General features: G+C 43.2%; 2 protein-coding genes across 2 annotated transcripts in view; one reads left to right on the plus strand and one right to left on the minus strand.

The window, feature by feature from the left end:
• Nucleotides 1–10,668, minus strand: part of LOC121638498 — a 28,872-nt gene extending 18,204 nt beyond the window's left edge. The window contains exons 1-3 of the mRNA XM_041983336.1: nt 10,413–10,668; nt 8,149–8,317; nt 7,957–8,070 (exon numbers count right to left, since the gene is read on the minus strand). Of these exons, the coding sequence (XP_041839270.1) occupies nt 7,957–8,070; nt 8,149–8,295 (261 nt within the window). The 5' untranslated portion in view covers nt 8,296–8,317; nt 10,413–10,668. The remainder of the gene's footprint in view (nt 1–7,956; nt 8,071–8,148; nt 8,318–10,412) is intronic.
• patl1 (PAT1 homolog 1, processing body mRNA decay factor) overlaps nt 10,545–20,646 on the plus strand; it is a 29,964-nt gene continuing 19,862 nt past the window's right edge. The window contains exons 1-2 of the mRNA XM_041983311.1: nt 10,545–10,656; nt 16,044–16,149. Coding sequence (XP_041839245.1) covers nt 10,642–10,656; nt 16,044–16,149 — 121 coding nt within the window. The 5' untranslated portion in view covers nt 10,545–10,641. The remainder of the gene's footprint in view (nt 10,657–16,043; nt 16,150–20,646) is intronic.

The following is a 20,646-nucleotide window of genomic DNA, read 5'->3' on the forward strand; positions in this document are numbered from 1 at the left end:
TAAAAGCTGCTACACACTGGTTTATACTGGGATTAAAAGCTGCTACAGACTGGTTTATACTGGGATTTAAAGCTGCTACAGACTGGTTTATACTGGGATTAAAAGATGCTACAGACTGGTTTATACTGGGATTAAAAGCTGCTACAGACTGGTTTATACTTGGATTAAAAGCTGCTACAGACTGGTTTATACTGGGATTAAAAGCTGTTACAGACTGGTTTATACTGGGATTAAAAGCTGTTACAGACTGGTTTATACTGGGATCAAAAGCTGTTACAGACTGGTTTATACTGGGATTAAAAGCTGTTACAGAATGGTTTATACTGGGATTAAAAGCTGTTACAGACTGGTTTATACTGGGATTAAAAGCTGCTACAGACTGGTGTATACTGGGATTAAAAGCTGCTACATACTGGTTTATACTGGGATTAAAAGCTGCTACAGACTGGTTTATACTGGGATTAAAAGCTGCTACAGACTGGTTTATACTGGGATTAAAAGCTGTTACAGACTGGTTTATACTGGGATTAAAAACTGCTACACACTGGTTTATACTGGGATTAAAAGCTGCTACAGACTGGTTTATACTGGGATTAAAGCTGCTACAGACTGGTTTATACTGGGATTAAAAGCTGCTACAGACTGGTTTATACTTGGATTAAAAGCTGCTACAGACTGGTTTATACTGGGATTAAAAGCTGTTACACACTGGTTTATACTGGGATTAAAAGCTGCTACAGACTGGTTTATACTGGGATTAAAAGCTGCTACAGACTGATTTATACTGGGATTAAAAGATGCTACAGACTGGTTTATACTGGGATTAAAAGCTGCTACAGACTGGTTTATACTGGGATTAAAAGCTGCTACAGACTGGTTTATACTGGGATTAAAAGATGCTACAGACTGGTTTATACTGGGATTAAAAGCTGCTACAGACTGGTTTATACTGGGATTAAAAGCTGCTACAGACTGGTTTATACTGGGATTAAAAGCTGCTTACAGACTAGTTTATACTGGGAATTAAAAGCTGCTACAGACTGGTTTATACTGGGATTAAAAGCTGCTTACAGACTGGTTTATACTGGGATTAAAAGCTGCTACAGACTGGTTTATACTGGGATTAAAGCTGCTACAGACTGCGTTAATACTGGGATTAAAAGCTGTTACAGACTGGTTTATACTGGGATTAAAAGCTGCTACAGACTGGTTATACTGGGATTAAAAGCTGTTACAGACTGGTTTATACTGGGATTAAAAAGCTGCTACAGGCTGGTTTATACTGGGATTAAAAGCTGCTACAGGCTGGTTTATACTGGGATTAAAAACTGCTGCAGACTGGTTTATTCTGGGATTAAAAGCTGCTACAGACTGGTTTATACTGGGATTAAAAGCTGTTACAGACTGGTTTATACTGGGATTAAAAGCTGCTACAGACTGGTTTATACTGGGATTAAAAGCTGCTACAGGCTGGTTTATACTGGGATTAAAAGCTGCTGCAGACTGGTTTATTCTGGGATTAAAAGCTGCTACAGACTGGTTTATACTGGGATTAAAAGCTGTTACAGACTGGTTTATACTGGGATTAAAAGCTGTTACAGACTGGTTTATACTGGGATTAAAAGCTGCTACAGACTGGTTTATACTGGGATTAAAAGCTGCTACAGACTGGTTTATACTGGGATTAAAAGTTGCTACACACTGGTTTATACTGGGATTAAAAGCTGCTACAGACTGGTTTATACTGGGATTAAAAGCTGCTACAGACTGGTTTATACTGGGATTAAAAGCTGCTACAGACTGGTTTATACTGGGATTAAAAGCTGCTACAGGCTGGTTTATACTGGGAATTAAAGCTGCTACAAACTGCTTTATACTGGGATTAAAAGCTGTTACAGCCTGGTTTATACTGGGATTAAAAGCTGCTACAGACTGGTTTATACTGGGATTAAAAGCTGTTACAGACTGGTTTATACTGGGATTAAAAGCTGCTACAGACTAGTTTATACTGGGATTAAAAGCTGCTACAGACTGGTTTATACTGGGATTAAAAGTTGTTACAGACTGGTTTATACTGGGATTAAAAGCTGTTACAGACTGGTTTATACTGGGATTAAAAGCTGCTACAGACTGGTTAATACTGGGATTAAAAGCTGCTACAGACTGGTTTATACTGGGATTAAAAGCTGCTACAGACTGGTTAATACTGGGATTAAAAGCTGTTACAGACTGGTTTATACTGGGATTAAAAGCTGTTACAGACTGGTTTATACTGGGATTAAAAGCTGTTACAGACTGGTTTATGGGATTAAAAGCTGCTACAGACTGGTTAATACTGGGATTAAAAGCTGCTACAGACTGGTTTATACTGGGATTAAAAGCTGTTACAGACTGGTTTATACTGGGATTAAAAGCTGCTACAGACTGGTTTATACTGGGATTAAAAGCTGCTACAGACTGGTTTATACTGGGATTAAAAGCTGCTACAGACTGGTTTAAACTGGGATTAAAAGCTGTTACAGACTGGTTTATACTGGGATTAAAAGCTGCTACAGACTGGTTTATACTGGGATTAAAAGCTGTTACACACTGGTTTATACTGGGATTAAAAGCTGCTACACACTGGTTTATACTGGGATTAAAAGCTGTTACAGACTGGTTTATACTGGGATTAAAAGCTGTTACAGGCTGGTTTATACTGGGATTAAAAGCTGCTACAGACTGGTTTATACTGGGATTAAAAGCTGCTACAGACTGGTTTATACTGGGATTAAAAGCTGCTACAGACTGGTTTATACTGGGATCAAAAGCTGTTACACACTGGTTTATACTGGGATTAAAAGCAGCTACAGACTGGTTTATACTGGGATTAAAAGCTGCTACAGACTGGTTTATACTGGGATTAAAAGCTGCTACAGACTGGTTTATACTGGGATTAAAAGCTGCTACAGACTGGTTTATACTGGGATTAAAAACTGCTACACACTGGTTTATACTGGGATTAAAAGCTGCTACAGACTGGTTTATACTGGGATTAAAAGCTGCTACAGACTGGTTTATACTGGGATTAAAAGCTGCTACAGACTGGTTTATACTGGGATTAAAAGCTGTTACAAACTGGTTTATACTGGGATTAAAAGCTGCTAAAGACTGGTTTATACTGGGATTAAAAGCTGTTACACACTGGTTTATACTGGGATTAAAAGCTGCTACAGACTGGTTTATACTGGGATTAAAAGCTGTTACACACTGGTTTATACTGGGAGTAAAAGCTGCTACAGACTGGTTTATACTGGGATTAAAAGATGCTACAGACTGGTTTATACTGGGATTAAAAGCTGCTACAGACTGGTTTATACTGGGATTAAAAGATGCTACAAACTGGTTTATACTGGGATTAAAAGCTGTTACAGACTGGTTTATACTGGGATTAAAAGCTGCTACAGACTGGTTTATACTGGGATTAAAAGCTGCTACAGACTGGTTTATACTGGGATTAAAAGCTGCTACAGACTGGTTTATACTGGGATTAAAAGCTGCTACAGACTGGTTTATACTGGGATTAAAAACTGCTACACACTGGTTTATACTGGGATTAAAAGCTGCTACAGACTGGTTTATACTGGGATTAAAAGCTGCTACAGACTGGTTTATACTGGGATTAAAAGCTGCTACAGACTGGTTTATACTGGGATTAAAAGCTGTTACAAACTGGTTTATACTGGGATTAAAAGCTGCTACAGACTGGTTTATACTGGGATTAAAAGCTGTTACACACTGGTTTATACTGGGAGTAAAAGCTGCTACAGACTGGTTTATACTGGGATTAAAAGCTGCTACAGACTGGTTTATACCGGGATTAAAAGCTGCTACAGACTGGTTTATACTGGGATTAAAAGCTGTTACACACTGGTTTATACTGGGATTAAAAGCTGCTACAGACTGATTTATACTGGGATTAAAAGCTGCTACAGACTGGTTTATACTGGGATTAAAAGCTGTTACAGACTGGTTTATACTGGGATCAAAAGCTGTTACAGACTGGCTTATACTGGGATTAAAAGCTGTTACAGAATGGTTTATACTGGGATTAAAAGCTGTTACAGACTGGTTTATACTGGGATTAAAAGCTGCTACAGACTGGTTTATACTGGGATTAAAAGCTGCTACAAACTGGTTTATACTGGGATTAAAAGCTGCTACAGACTGGTTTATACTGGGATTAAAAGCTGCTACAGACTGGTTTATACTGGGATTAAAAGCTGCTACACACTGGTTTATACTGGGATTAAAAGCTGCTACAGACTGGTTTATACTGGGATCAAAAGCTGTTACACACTGGTTTATACTGGGATTAAAAGCTGCTACAGACTGATTTATACTGGGATTAAAAGCTGCTACAGACTGGTTTATACTGGGATAAAAAGCTGTTACAGACTGGTTTATACTGGGATCAAAAGCTGTTACAGACTGGTTTATACTGGGATTAAAAGCTGTTACAGACTGGTTTATACTGGGATTAAAAGCTGTTACAGACTGGTTTAAACTGGGATTAAAAGCTGTTACAGACTGGTTTATACTGAGATTAAAAGCTGCTACAGACTGGTTTATACTGGGATTAAAAGCTGCTACAAACTGGTTTATACTGGGATTAAAAGCTGCTACAGACTGGTTTATACTGGGATTAAAAGCTGTTACAGACTGGTTTATACTGGGATTAAAAGCTGTTACAGACTGGTTTATACTGGGATTAAAAGCTGCTACAGACTGGTTTATACTGGGATTAAAAACTGCTACAGACTGGTTTATACTGGGATCAAAAGCTGTTACACACTGGTTTATACTGGGATTAAAAGCTGCTACAGACTGATTTATACTGGGATTAAAAGCTGCTACAGACTGGTTTATACTGGGATTAAAAGCTGTTACAGACTGGTTTATACTGGGATTAAAAGCTGCTACAGACTGGTTTATACTGGGATTAAAAGCTGCTACACACTGGTTTATACTGGGAATAAAAGCTGCTACAGACTGGTTTATACTGGGATTAAAAGCTGCTACAGACTGGTTTATACTGGGATTAAAAGCTGCTACAGACTGGTTTATACTGGGATTAAAAGCTGCTACACACTGGTTTATACTGGGATTAAAAGCTGCTACAGACTGGTTTATACTGGGATTAAAAGCTGCTACAGACTGGTTTATACTGGGATTAAAAGCTGTTACAGACTGGTTTATACTGGGATTAAAAGCTGCTACAGACTGGTTTATACTGGGATTAAAAGCTGCTACAGACTGGTTTATACTAGGATTAAAAGCTGTTACACACTGGTTTATACTGGGATTAAAAGCTGCTACAGACTGGTTTATACTGAGATTTAAAGCTGCTACAGACTGGTTTTTACTGGGATTAAAAGCTGTTACAGACTGGTTTATACTGGGATTAAAAACTGCTACACACTGGTTTATACTGGGATTAAAAGCTGCTACAGACTGGTTTATACTGGGATTTAAAGCTGCTACAGACTGGTTTATACTGGGATTAAAAGATGCTACAGACTGGTTTATACTGGGATTAAAAGCTGCTACAGACTGGTTTATACTTGGATTAAAAGCTGCTACAGACTGGTTTATACTGGGATTAAAAGCTGTTACAGACTGGTTTATACTGGGATTAAAAGCTGCTACAGACTGGTTTATACTGGGATTAAAAGCTGCTACAGACTGGTTTATACTGGGATTAAAAGATGCTACAGACTGGTTTATACTGGGATTAAAAGCTGCTACAGACTGGTTTAAACTGGGATTAAAAGCTGCTACAGACTGGTTTATACTGGGATTAAAAGATGCTACAGACTGGTTTATACTGGGATTAAAAGCTGCTACAGACTGGTTTATACTGGGATTAAAAGCTCCAGCTGCTACGTGTAGTTCTGAAGCTTTATGGACCTATAATTTGTGAAATTAATGTTCAGATGTGTTAATAAATCAGCATCAAATCCACTTTGTGGACCTCAGATCGAACAGCAGACCGAAAACAACTGGAAAATCTCCAGTAGGATGGATGACAAAACCACAGCCTCTTTGGCTTAACTTAACTTTAATTTGTGGTTTGAGTCCCTCCAGATAGAAAAATTATGTTTTTCATGTCTGACGTTTTTACTGAATTTGTCGTCCTTGATACGTGTGTTTTATGTGTGTATTTTAATCATAACAGTCGTACAACTCTGTTGGACAGAAGTTTATTTTTGAATAAAGTTTAGACTTTGCAGTGTGACAGAGGAAGGTTGTGTTAAAGTTTATTAACAAGAGTAATCCGTGTTTTAATTTACATTTTAAACGTTTAACTCGCTGATGCACACATAAGGAGACTTTCATGGTAATGCTGTGACGTAGTGACTGTGTTAATCACATGACTGATCACATGACATCATTTCTGCTTGCTCTATAGCAGTGGTTCTCAAACTTTTTGTACTGTGCCCCCTTTGGAGGAATTAACATTTCCAGCCCCCACCTCTGCCTCCTTGATCCCTAGAGCATCTTCATATGAGCACTTAAAATCATTTTCTGAAAAGGTCAGTGATGATCCAGGAGGGAGAAATCTGGCCTTTTTGTGTAAACTTTGCCTGCCGGGTGTCAAGAACAACGTCAACAGAAACCTGAAACTGCAGATTGAAATAAAGCACCCGGCTCACCTTCCAAGGTATGTGAACTACATGTCACTGAAAACGGCTAAAACAGATCCTCTACCAGCCAGAACTAAATACCGCAGCTCCGGTGGCTTCATCTCCAGCTGCAGATGGAAAACCTTCTGCAGGATGTTGCTGGAGACCTGCAGCCTTTGGGGAAAGAGGAACCCTCAGCTCACATATGGTCTGCATGTCCTCTTTGTTTTGTTTTTTACTTCTTCTTTTGGCCTGACTTCTGCACTTTTATGAACCAAGTTCTAGAACTTTTCTTTGGACAAACAAGTCAGAAAAATACATTCACAAAAAACTGAAAAGTCACTTGATGGAAAGATAAATAATGTTTAAATGTTTTGCACTTTGAGGTCCATCCTTTGTTTTCCCACCTCAGCCTGGTTCCTACATCAGACAGTTTAATAATTACTCATAAAAAAAAGACGATTCAAGCAAGTTTTCCTCATGTTTTTATCCTGTAGGAGTGAAAGCTGCAGCTGCGACGAGCGTGGGCTGAATGGGTGGAAAATGCCGTTTTCTGAGGGTAACAGCTCGCAGCAACATACCAGGGGAAAAGAACTATGAACTACTTCATTTTTAGAACTGTGAACTTAGTTCAAAAACTTGAATTATTAACTAAACTAGTTCATTTTAAAATGTGTGAACTGAACTTTGAACTAGTTCATTTTAAAATGTGTGAACTGAACTTTGAACTAGTTCATTTTAAAATGTGTGAACTGAACTTTGAACTAGTTCATGTAGAAAACGAACGTTCCCAACACCGGCCCTCTCTCTCTTTCTTTTCTCCCTTCGATGCGTTCAGTAAACCCTGATGTCTGGGCTGCAGATGTTCTTCTTCTTCTTCTTCTTCTTCTTGTTCTTCTTCTTCTTCTTCTTCGTCTTCGTCTTCGTCTTCTTTTTATGGTTCTTTTTCTTCTTCTTCTTTATATTTTTTGGTGGTTGGCAAACCGAATTGGTGCTTTACTGTTACCACGTGGTCTGGAGTGTGGACCAGAACGTTTCCAAGAACCCAAGTTGTCAAATCATTAGATTATCGGCTACATTTTCCCAATCCCATGTGCCGCCCCTGTCATGCTGCTGCCAGTCCCCAGGGGGGCCCACCCCCCAGTTTGAGAACCACTGCTCTATAGAGACTCGTTAAATGATATAAAAGACAAATGTCACATTTTGTTAAGAGCTGAATGAAATCATAGATAACAAAGCTTTTTTTTTCTGGAAACATGCTGAGATTTCTTGTTGTGTTTGCATCACTGACCTGTTTCTTCCTCTTGCGCTTCTTTGGTTTGTGCAGCACAGGTAACAGTTCCTCCATGTTTCCAAACAGGTGGAAGCCGTAGACGCCGGTCTCTGGCTGACAGTCTGACACCAGCTGAGCGAACACATCCAGTTACTGCGTGTTACTTTTCCATTCTTATAGCACACGTATGTGAACGAATCACCGCGTTACCTTCATGACTTCCACGGAGTTTTCGAGCTCACAGGTCACACAGTGGTTGGCAAACCAGAACAGCAGCTGCAGGCCGTGGCGTGGAAAAGGATGACCAAACCCGGACGTTATCAGGTGCTCCAGAGTGCAGAGCTGCCACCGAACCATGGTGGTTCAGTTCACACACACACTGCTCACCACATGCAGAAACAGAAACCGTGAATCAACAGTCAGCTGCTTTCCTCAGTAATTATCAGGAAGTTTGGTCACACAAACCAGGACTAAAACAAGCTGAAAAACATGCCTGCACTGATGCTGCAATGTTTTATGATGTTGTAGAAAAATGAATTACGAAGAGTCTGGAGGGAGTAAAGGTGTAAAAAAAAGTTTATTAAAGGGAAATGAAAAGAATTACTTGCAAATAATGAGAGTGATCGTTCTGACTCGCGTGAAGTCAGAAGAGCCTCCGCTGGACCAAAGTCAGACTAAAGTTTTATACCTTTCTGTTTATCATTGAAGGCCATCCTAAGCAGATAAGGCCCAGACAGAGTGGAGCCTCATCTGCTCAGGATGCGTAACCCTGCAGGCTGGTGCCACAAACAACCTCACAGTCATGTCTAAGAACCAGTCTCACCGAAGCACCCAGGAAGGACCAGATAAAGGTCTCCTTACCCTCGCAGTGAGCTGGGAAACAGAGCATGTATTTAAAGAGAATAAACCTTAAAGGTGAATTAAAGCATGAGGAGTAAGAATGTAGAAAATGTAATACAGGAACAATCAGTGTGAATACAACTAAAGGAATGAATAATAAAAGGAAATGATTACAGGTGTGATTATAATGTATATGAAGCATAATATTGGTCATGCAATAAGCTGTACAGACCACAGTAAGAAAATGGTGCTAACAGAAAATTATTTTATTATTTCATTTTTTTTATTTTAAATTTATTTTTCTGTTTGCTGCTCTTCGTTATATTTTATATTTATCTTTAATTTAGACTCATCCAGGTCCACATCCGCAATAAAACACATCAAAACATCATAAAACTCAAATAATTACTTTTTTATTTTAAGTATTTGTAAGTATTTTGTTCCAGTGATTCCAGATGTGAGAGGAACATCTGGAATCACTTTAATTCTATAATGAATTCACACAAAGATTTTCTTAATGCAGCATTAAAGATGGGATTATTATTTTATACAAACATGTGGCTGCTACTTGCCTACCTTCGAAATAAGTAAGTAAATTTAATTTATATAGCACTTTTCACAAATAAAAGGGTCTTTAGCTGCTTTTAAAAGGTTACAATACTGAGATAATAAATGCCATAAAACTGCACCAGACGTGTGTTTTATAGAAAGGAGTTTTAAAAGAACTGTTCCAACATCATCTACACACATAAAAACTTACGTCCCAGCATGTTTACTTGTGTATAAAGTTTACAGCTGACAGAGGACATTTATATCATCATCATCGTCACATAAATAATTTCTGATTATGTGACCCAAATATCTGACATTTAACACTTGGTAGGCTAAATAAAATCTGGGAACGTTCAGCTTCAGATCTGGTTCTAGCAGCCATGACACAAGAATTAAACATGTTATCCTGCACAACGTAACTTACACATATTTTAAGCAGCAAGATTAAGTGATAAACAATTTACAATTATTAATTCAGTCAAAAGCTTTAGAAGCATCTAAAAAACGTGGATATTCTGGTGTTATTACTAATAATTTCCTTCAGCACATACATGCAAAGATTTGTACTATGTTTAAAAATAAAACCAAAGTTGTTATTGAAAATGATCCAAAAGTATTTGTTCAAATTTGTTTGTTATAAAGTCTACTGGCCAAGGCCTTTTATCACTGCTCCATGCAGAATGCTTGACCTGGTTTGCCTGGAAGTTACAGAAAATTTTAAAAGTATATTATTTTTAAACACATCAGTGAATTAATTCAGTTGCTTGTCTTGTTTGTCAAGCAGAACCTTTAAATTTAGGTTATTAAATTATTAAGTTTCACAAGTTCAGTTAAAAAAAAACTAAAATCACGTGGTTCCCCTTTTCTGAAGAAATACGACAGAGCATTAAAAATATCTAAATGTGTCATCAAATCCCAGACCCACACTTAAGATGTTTTACATTTCTACGTTTATAACACGACGTCGCACTTCCGTCAAATGTAATAAATTAATAAGAAATCATGTGAAAACAGCATCAACACGCATATAAAATGGAAGCTGGATCATATAATAAACATGCTGCTGTCTGATGTTTGTTTACCTTTAGTCGTGTCGTTCCTGTTGCTGGTATTCTGCAGATACCCCTCTTCCTCACTTTCTGCAGCAGACGGAGGAAACAACAGCAACACAAGCGCCGCTCCCGTCTTCGCCCAAATGCGTGCACGTGCCCGTCGCCCAGTACGCACGTTCAAGAAGACGACGTCTCTGCTGCGTCATTTGCGCGCCGCCTCGCTCCCGATGCACTTCTTTTCCCAACAGTCTGAAGATAGATGTTTCGATTTCAGGTGAGTAATGTCCTCTAGGAACGAACCGTTGCTGCTCCTGAAGATAAAATCTGATGTTTCACAGAGACGTCGTGGTGACGGCAGCCCGCGCGAGGGTTATATGAGCGGTGTTACCTTTTGTTTACGCGACTGCCAGATTTCAATGCGGTCGGCGGCCTGTGAGGCAGCCCGCTTGCTCGGTGACATGAGCCGGAGGGACGCTGAGCCCTCCCCGCCACTGGTGACTGGAATAAACTGGTTGCTTAATAAATCACACTCCGTTTAAAAAGGTCGGAGTGCGGTGGGTATCCCGACACCGTCGTATAGAGTAAATTTAGAGACGCAGTTTCCCATCGACGTGGGTCTTACGTGATGTAACGTCAGTGTTAGCATCTTGGCTAACTGGCTACCTGCAGGGTGTCTGAGGGTCGTGGAGAATGTATCTGTTGTTTTTATTTTATTTATGACTGTATGTTTATAATTGGAAGCTACTGGTTAAATATTGATGTCTCTTGTTAATCTGCCCTACTTTGTGATGCTTTTCAGTAAGAATTGATATTCCGTCATGGCTGTTTTAGCAAACTAATTTGGTCATTTTAATCAAAATGCTTGTGTAGAAAATGTATTTACACCCCTACAAATGTCAGCTTGCCTTTTATTCCTCACAGATAATCAGTGTTAAGATTAAAGTATATTTCTCATATATAAACGGTACATTGCTATGTAAGCCGCACGCTGAGCGAATAAATTGAGACATTGTGGGAATTAAAGTGTTTAACATTTGCTTTGACCTCTATGTCTGTGCGGATCATATGAAATCTAAATATTTTGTTAATCTTTTTTATTCCAGCCTGCAAAACATTCCAAAAGGGTTTGAGGGATAGTAATGACATATAGATAATTAAGGTAATAAATCAAGTATTAAGACATGATTTTGTACGGGGCATCAATGACATTCTGAGTTTCTGAAGGAACAAAAATAGACTGAGGATCTTCAGTTTGTCACCAAATTTTAAAAATTCAGTTTAAAAGCGCTTAAAAACCACGTTTCTCAAAGAAAGATCGAAGGGTTTCCATATTTCTCCTCTACAGTCAGAATGTTGTTAACCCATTCAATCAATCCGGAGGGATTTCAGTGTGTGAAGGACAAGGGAGCAGGTCCAAGCTGGACACGATCTCTGATCCCGTAGATGGACCTGCATCCGGAACCATCACCAGCTGATAGAACCACATGAACAAGGATTACTGTTCAAACCTTCATCAGCTCTACAGTACAGAGTTACATTCAGACTTTTACTGAGCAGAAAAGAAGCTGCATGTTAACCTGGACCAGAGTTCCAGAATTCTCTGGACTCTGAGGCGTCTGGGATGGACCATCACAATGTGGAAACCTGGATTGCGGTCAGACCAACCAGTATTCCAGATCTTTGTTGGAGGGAATGGCGCAAAGAGCAAAAAAGCTTCCAGACTGTTGTCAGAAACAAGTCCAAAAGTTCTGTGATAGTACGGGGTCGGATCGTGGTCCTGTGATGGTACGGGGCCAGATCGGGGTCCTGTGATGGTACGGGGCCGGATCAAGGTCCTGTGATGGTACGGGGTCCTGTAATGGCACAGGGCCGGATCGGGGTCCTGTGATGGTACAGGGTCAGATGGTGGTCCTGTGATGGTACGAGGTCGGATCGAGATCCTGTGATGGTACGAGGTTGGATCTGGGTCCTGTGATGGTACGGGGTCAGATCGGTGAGCTGTGATGGTACGGGGTCGGATTGGGGTCCTGTGATGGTACGGGGTCGGATCGAGATCCTGTGATGGTACGAGGTTGGATCGGGGTCCTGTGATGGTACGGGGTCAGATCGGTGAGCTGTGATGGTACTGGGGCGGATTGGGGTCCTGTGATGGTACGGGGTCAGATCGGTGAGCTGTGATGGTACTGGGGCGGATTGGGGTCCTGTGATGGTACGGGGTCAAATTGTGGTCCTGTGATGGTATGGGGTCAGATCGGTGAGCTGTGATGGTACGGGGTCAGATCAGGGAGCTGTGATGGTACGGGGTCGGATTGGGGTCCTGTGATGGTACAGGGCTGGATCGGGGTCCTGTGATGGTACGGGGTCCTGTGATGGTACGGTGTCGGATTGTGGTCCTGTGGTAGTACGGGGTCAGATTGTGGTCCTGTGACGGTACGGGGTCAGATCGGGGAGCTGTGATGGTACGGGTCAGATTGGGGTCCTGTGATGGTACGGGGTCAGATTGGGGTCCTGTGATGGTACGGGGTCCTGTGATGGTACGGGGTCAGATCGGGGAGCTGTGATGTACGGGGCCGTATTGTGGTCCTGTGATGGTACAGGGTCAGATCGGTGAGCTGTGATGGCACGGGGCCGTATTGGGGTCCTGTGATGGCACGGGGTCAGATCGGGAAGCTGTGATGGTACCGGGTCAGATCGGTGAGCTGTGACGGTACGGGGCCGGATTGGGGAGCTGTGATGGTATGGGGTCGGATCGGGGAGCTGTGATGGTACGGGGCCAGATCGGGGAGCTGTGATGGTACGGGGCCAGATCGGGGAGCTGTGATGGTACCGGGTCAGATCGGGGAGCTGTGATGGTACGGGGCCGGATTGGGGAGCTGTGATGGTATGGGGTCGGATCGGGGAGCTGTGATGGTACCGGATCAGATCGGGGAGCTGTGATGGTACGGGGCCAGATCGGGGAGCTGGGATGGTACCGGGTCAGATCGGGGAGCTGTGATGGTACGGGGATGGGTTAGGGTTCTGCAGCATTAATGAAGAGAATTAAGACATTTTACAGCTGCATCTGCTGTCTTTGACACCAGGGGCCTCATTTGTAACAAAAACTGGAAACATCAATTACAGTCAACTTTTGGGATTTATAAAAGCCAAACTTGGTGGGAGAATGTTCCTACCTCCACGACAACTCTGACCCTGTCGTACGCACAAAATCTGGAGAAACAGGAAACTGCGACACCAGCCGTACAGAATAAAACCGAAGAGATGATGTGGAGTGTGAGACATTTGTGCATAATCAAATATTACCTTTCACACCACGTTAAATGTTAAGGCTGTTTGCAACAATGACTGAAGAGACACATTTGATATTAATACTCCTAGGAGGGCAGGATTTACAAGGGAAAGGAATATGTTATGTTATTAATAAGGACCTCAACCACTAAAACGTGTTCTGTCATTGAGAAACAAAACTTTCATGTTATAAAATCCATTCAGGCTAAAAAAGGCGACACTCTGCTGCCAGCATGTTCCAGACAGATTAATGATAGTTATTATTAAAATAACATGTTCGCCATGGAAATGTGCTCATCAGTCAGACTACAATCGGAGTGTTTCCACCTGTAGCTGTTCAGAACATTGATGGTTGGATAGAAAACGGCTCCCCAGTGCGTAGACGCACAGGGGCTTTTCTGGCTCTGCTGGATGATGTGGCGCCAGACTCCGGAGTTAGTGGGTTTTCCAGAGACCAGCAGGACTTACTGCATGGCTCATGAGCCAGTTCCGACTGCCGTATGCTGTGCTGTTGGACCTCTACGATGGACTTGGACCTCTGCGATACATCTAGGACCTCTGTGATGGTGTAGCGTTACAGAGACGCACCAGGAGGAACCACGCCATGCCAGCCCCTCTGCAAGTGCTCCCAACACTGGGTTTTTAGGAACCGACACCTTCCAGAGGGAACCGGCTGACAGGTCGGGGACATCGCAGCCAACCTTCAGCCGTGTGATGCCAGACGTGTTAGACAGCATCACTGGTTTGTCCCAATGTTACATTAACTTTCCTACACTGGGGAGAACAGGAAACACAACGATGTAGTTTACAGCAAGGTCCGGTTTCCTGATGGAATCGCTGCTGGTGATGCACTAAAGAAGAACCAGGTGAGAATGAAATGGAATGGGTAATGAAAGTAAGGAACCGCTCTACGTTCCGGTGTCTGCAGACGTCTTCCTGAAGAAGTCGTCCCGAACACGGAGCAGCCAGTAAAAGAACAGGTGGAAAGTAGTTTCAGTCATTCATTCTAAGACCCAGCAGTGCAGGAGGCTGGAGGTCTAGAAGTGATGCTACACTTAGAAAACATGTAAGAGGTGGAGTTGATATTTATTTATTTAAAAAAATTTTTTTTTTAGTGTTGTCCCAGGTTCCATCCAGACGGTCTTCATCTCCTGCAGCTCCTTGTCCACCTGTGTCCCTCTGCACCTGCAGGACTTCCTCTGAGGACACGGTACTGGGTGGAGTCTCTGGCCTCACCCTCTCCAACCACAGCTGCAGCACTTCCCACCCAGCTGGAGCCCCCGGGAACTATAAAGAAATATTATTTAACACTAAATAAACTGCTACCAGTCTCAGATGTATCTGTACATATTTATTTTATAAATGAAAACAAAGGACTAAATTACCGGCATGCGATGCCTCTGGCGTGTCTTCCCTCTGACACGGCGTTGACAGCATCTCCACCTGCTGCCCTCCTCCACCTTTCTGACCCTGGTGATGACCACGCCGTCCCCACCAGATAAAACTGTTCTAGTTTTCCAACGTGGTCCATCAGGATCTCAGTCTTGCATCCTGAAAGAAATCAGTTTCTTCCCTCTTTTTCCCTCCTGAGCCATCATGGAAATGATATGATGAATATTTATTAAGGCGTTCACCTGACATTTTAAAGCTGCCATGTAGGCGGAGCAAGGCGCTCCCTCACGTGCACCAACTTTAGAGTTGGTTCTGATTTATAAGCGGAAACAGGAGAAGGACGTGCATGCACTTTCATACATCTGGAAGTTTCTGTGCGCCGTCTGGTTTTGTCAAGAATTTAGGACAAATATTTCTTAATAAAATAACTCATTTCAATCTTTGTGTCTGCAGTTGGACCTGAGATATCTGTCATTTTAAGGACTTAAGCTTGTAGAAATGTTTTTTTCCTGAAAGTATAACAGTGCAGGGTGTATTGGAACTTCAGTTTCCCTGGGGGAGCCTCCCAAAGGGATTAAAAGAGTTGTATGAAGTCTGAATGTGGAACCATAAATGTTTGGAAATGCTTCTCTGCATTTAAAGAAGTCAAATGAGATGCGTCAGGCATCTGATTTAAGATGATTCCTGGACTTATCTGTGGTCATGGTGTCTGGAACCAGCCTGAGGGGGCTTCAAGAAAAACCTAAAACCTGGAGAGATTATATCCATCTGCTGGTTTGGGAAATACCCCCTTTGTCCCACTGGGGAAATCTGTGGAGAAAAATATCACTGACATGAACATACAGGAAGTGGATGGAGAGATGGAAGTTGGCAGGTTTAAAAACCTGGTGTTACACCCTCCCTATCATTTCTGGTTAAATCCTTTTCGGCTTGTTGAACTAAGACTACACGTGAACTTTAACACCGTGTCTGCTCTCCTTTCAGTCCCTGGATGATGACTGTACGTTGGAGGAGGAAGACGATGGACTGATAGAGGAGGAGGATGAAATCGATCAGTTTAATGATGACACCTTTGGAGCTGGAGCCATCGGTGAGTCCTGCTGAGAGGTTTGTTGATCAGCTGCAGAGACCTGTAAGCTGCAAACATCACAGCTGTGCGGTTCAGGCTTTTTACCTTAATGACATCACAAGCTGTCTAGTTTGCTCATTGGTTCATTTTATAAAGTGAACACCTCTGACATTTTGACCACCCACACTGGTGCATGCAAACAGCACGCCGAGTGGGCGGAGTCTACACACCATTTTTATTAACATATCATCCAGCACATACACCAGACAACCCCACCCCAGTTCCACGTTATCCTTAACCAACCGTGGTTGTCTGCGTTTAAGGAGCTAAAACGGCTAAAAGCTTTTTACTTGGTTGTTCCTTCAGAGGGTGGGAAAATTTGCACTGACAACGTTAGACAGAGGTCGACAGTTATTGATAAGTTATTGACAAGTTATTATGTTTTTCATATCAGTCAGATGTCAGAGCATCAATGTAAACTCTGACTCATCTGATAAACTGATTTTAATACCTGACTCGAATATAAAACACTAATCTGGTTATAATGATAAAAAGTGGGTTTAAAAATTTTTCAAAATTTTGACAAAGCTGTTAATTTCTATTCAGTCATATTTGGTTATAACTACTTTAACTCTGTTAAAAACAAGAAGAACCTCAGTTTGTGTTCACCCCACAGTAGATAACAGAAGAGCTGCGCTTACATGGCTAAAAGGTCAAAACTCACGTGATACGTTGCTTTGGCTATTGTTAACAGCTGTTAGCGGGTTAGCATGGCTAACAGATGAGATATCCATAACATATCTACCTAGAAAGCCCTTACACTTACCAGATTCAGTGACTCGTCCACCAGGTGAAGGAGGATGGACGTGGCTGTGGGGGACATCAAACCTCGGTTGATTGGTTTCCCGGACATTTTTTTGAGGAGGAGGAGGAGGAGGTCCATAGCTGCTGCATTCCAGTTCCATATTATGATTCCTGAAATCTTTTTTCAGGCTTATTAAGTCATTCACCAGCTGGTCGCCGGTCCTGTCGTAGCCTGCTACAGCATCTCTTTCTGTAGATGTCCCAAAGCAACCTTTGTCTCATTGGCCCCCTCCAGTTATGTTGAATTTCAGAGGGTGACCACAATGCCAGGAAACACTGGGTCTCCTTTGGACCAACTTTGTTTTTGCACTCCATGCCTTTCTGGTTTGAAGATGGCGGTTCAGTGTTTCAACGCTTTTCTGTTGGCCAGCTAACCCCGCCCACAACCGCTGACGCAACCTATAAGCTCCGGCCCAGCAAAGAGTTGGTGCCAGCTTAGAACCAGTTTAGAGAGCCAGGAGCTGGTGCCTGGGTGATGGAAAGTCAAAGAACCAGTGCTTAGGCAGGTTCTGCCTCTGAACCAAGACTGGAACCAGCTCGGTTTAAAGGGGGCGACAGAAGGATGCAGACAGAAGCAATCTTCATGACGTAAATGTGATCTTTGCTTTCACTTTGTACCACTAAGTACAGTTTTCCAGTTTTCTACTGCTGTTATTAAACTCTATCAGAGGTAAATCTGTTTCTATGAGCTGTTGTTTAGGAGGGGAGGACTAGGCGCTAAGTCAGATGTATGAATAGCAGGCACCCAGATGCTATGTCGGTCAGGACATATGGACGAAAGACAAAGAGGGCAGGGATGGTCTTTCACAGGCTTCAGTGGCCAGGCACTTTATTATGCCAACTCAGTGTTGTAACAGTTTTCTGTGAACAATTATAAACAAATATTGCTCCATTAGTGTTTGGAATGGACTCACATGAACATATATACTAATTTGGCATACAGCACATCAATAATAATCACCCAGCAGTCAACATCTAGCCATTTGGCAGTAAAACAAATTACACAGTGCAACACCCTCTACTGGTTAACTCTGGTTGTCTCTCCCAGCATAACGCTCTCCCGCAGCGCACTCACCTCCCCCCTCCCCTTGCGGAGCAATTAACGGCATCTCTGTCACACCCCGTTCACGTGAACACAAACAGAAATAATTTACTCAGGAAATAAACCTATAGTGGTGGTATAAACAACTGTAACACATGTATAAACAAGAAGTACTCACTCTCGTCACTCACTGAACACTCGGAGAGGCAAACAAAGGCACACTTGAACGAAAAAAAGACCCAACGTTTAATTAACTATAAGGAGGGTCGTCAGCAGGAATGTGAGCACTGTCTGTCAGCGGCGCTGCATGTTCTTGCTGCACGCTCTAATCAAGTAGTAAGCTGCTGAACATTACGTCACTTCCTACCCGCGGCAGGAAGGAAACGGACAACGTCCTTCAACAATAACAGCCTTTTATACAGCCGCCCCCAAATGTGCATAGCACGTTTGTACTAAATAAAAGGCTTAATCAGTCTTAAGAGTGTCCAGGATTGGGAACATCCTCCCCAGAAGGAAGAGCAGGTAACATCACCAGCCGTGTCACTGGTCGGGTCAAGATGTGGCCGTTGATGTTGATGTCAGCTGATCGGATGCATCCATCGTCGCTGCGATGAACGTTGACGACGCGGCCTACTGGCCACTGGGCTCGAGGCAGATGTGGTTCCACCAACACAACGACTGCTTGATCTGGTAGGTTAGGAGGAGAGGACTGCCATTTCTGTCTTGTCTGTAATCCAGGCAGGTATTCTCTAATAAACCTGGACCAGAACTGATCCGCCAGGATTTGGGAGTGTCTCCAGCGCCGGCGACTCAACATCTCGGTCTCTGGGTACACCACTGGGGGCAGTGAGCCATCAGGCCGCCCCATGAGCAAACTGTTTGGGGTCACCGGGTCAGGATCTGCTATGTCAGAAGATACATAGCCTAACGGCTTTGAATTGAGGATGGCCTCCACTTCTACAAGCACCGTGAGTAGCACTTCCTCAGGGACAGGTTGAGCCCCAACGCATGTGTAGAGTGCAGACTTGACGGATCAGATTTCTCGCTCCCATACACCGCCGAAATGAGGAGCAGCTGGAGGGTTGAAGTTGAACTTGATCTTCTGGCGGGCCAGCTGTTGCTGTAGGGCTGGTACCATTTCCTCAAAGGCCTCCTTCAGTTCTCGTTCAGCACCCTTAAAGTTAGTGCCCTGATCTGACCACAGCTCTGCTGGAGAGCCTCTCCTGGCGACGAACCGTCTCAGGGCCATCAAGTAGGCGTCTGAATCCATGCTCTTAAGGAGATCCAAATGAACTGCTCTGGTGGTCAGACATTTAAAAATGATACCCCAGCGTTTCTCCTGACGCCTACCAGCCTTCACCATTATGGGCCCGAAACAATCTACGCCAGTGGAGTAGAAAGCTGGTTTGTGTAACCTAAGACGAGCAGCAGGAAGATCTGCCATCCTGGGAATAGAAGGCTGACCTCTCCAACGCTGACATGCCGCACAGGCTCGTTGATGCTTGCGGACTGCCTCTCGTCCACGAAGGATCCAGTACGATCGTCGTAACTCTGCAAATACCCGCTCAGGGCCAGGATGACATAGATCACCGTCATACTTTTGGATCAGAAGATGGGTAACTGGATTGGATGAGTCAAGGACAACAGGATGAAGGGGTAGGTCTAAACCCTCCAACCGTCTGAGCCGGCCACCAACCCTTATTAGACCGGAGATCTGGTCAAGAACAGGGGCTAAAGTGCGCAGACGGCTTGATGGTGACACTGGTTTCCCTGCAGCGAGTAGCTTGTAGTCCTCAGGAAAGGACTGCTGTTGAGCCTGTTGCAGGACTTTGAGCTCAGCTTGCCTACAGTCCTCCGCTGTGAGTGGTTGGGCAGGTGAGGGAGCTCCTTTCATCTCTTTTGCCATGTTTTCCACAAGCTCCTGCCATGAACTGTACTTCTTAGCACCTGGGCCATCATTTATGGGGGAGGTGGCTGTTGCTCCACAAAAGGTGGTTTTACGGAGCTCAGCCTGGTTCTCTTGCTGTTCAGTGCTGGGCCGCTCAGGCCAGCTGTCTGGGCTTCCCAGGAGGAAGGAGGGTCCCTGGGACCACCGGTTTGGCTCCTCAAGGTCTTTCAGGGTTTTACCTCTTGTTAAGTCGTCTGCGGGATTCTGATCTGAATCCACATAGCGCCAGCTGTAATCCTCTGTCAGCTCCTGTATCTCTGCCACTCTCGTGCCAACAAAGACTTTGTAGCGGCAGGACTGGGATTGGAGCCAGGTGAGCACTGTGGTGGAGTCTGACCACAGGACAAGGCATGCTATCTCCAGGGTGAGTTCTCTTTTTAGGAGACTGGCGAGTTGTGCAGCTACGAGAGCTGCACACAGTTCCAGGCGAGGAATGGAGTGCACCCGTTTAGGAGCTACTCTGGAACGAGCTAGGAGGAAGGAGACATGTCTCTGGCCCCTCTTATTCTCCGCCCTTAAATAGGCCACAGCTCCGTAGGCTTGCTCTGAAGCATCTGCAAAGATGTGCACTTCATAGGTAACAGTCTCAAGGTCGAAGTTGGGGGGAACATATGCTCGGGGCAAGGTAAGGAGAGGTAAGAACCGTAGTTCATTCTCCCAACTG

This window comes from Melanotaenia boesemani, chromosome 4 (genome assembly GCF_017639745.1).
Source record: "Melanotaenia boesemani isolate fMelBoe1 chromosome 4, fMelBoe1.pri, whole genome shotgun sequence".
Classification (NCBI taxonomy): Eukaryota; Metazoa; Chordata; class Actinopteri; order Atheriniformes; family Melanotaeniidae; genus Melanotaenia; species Melanotaenia boesemani.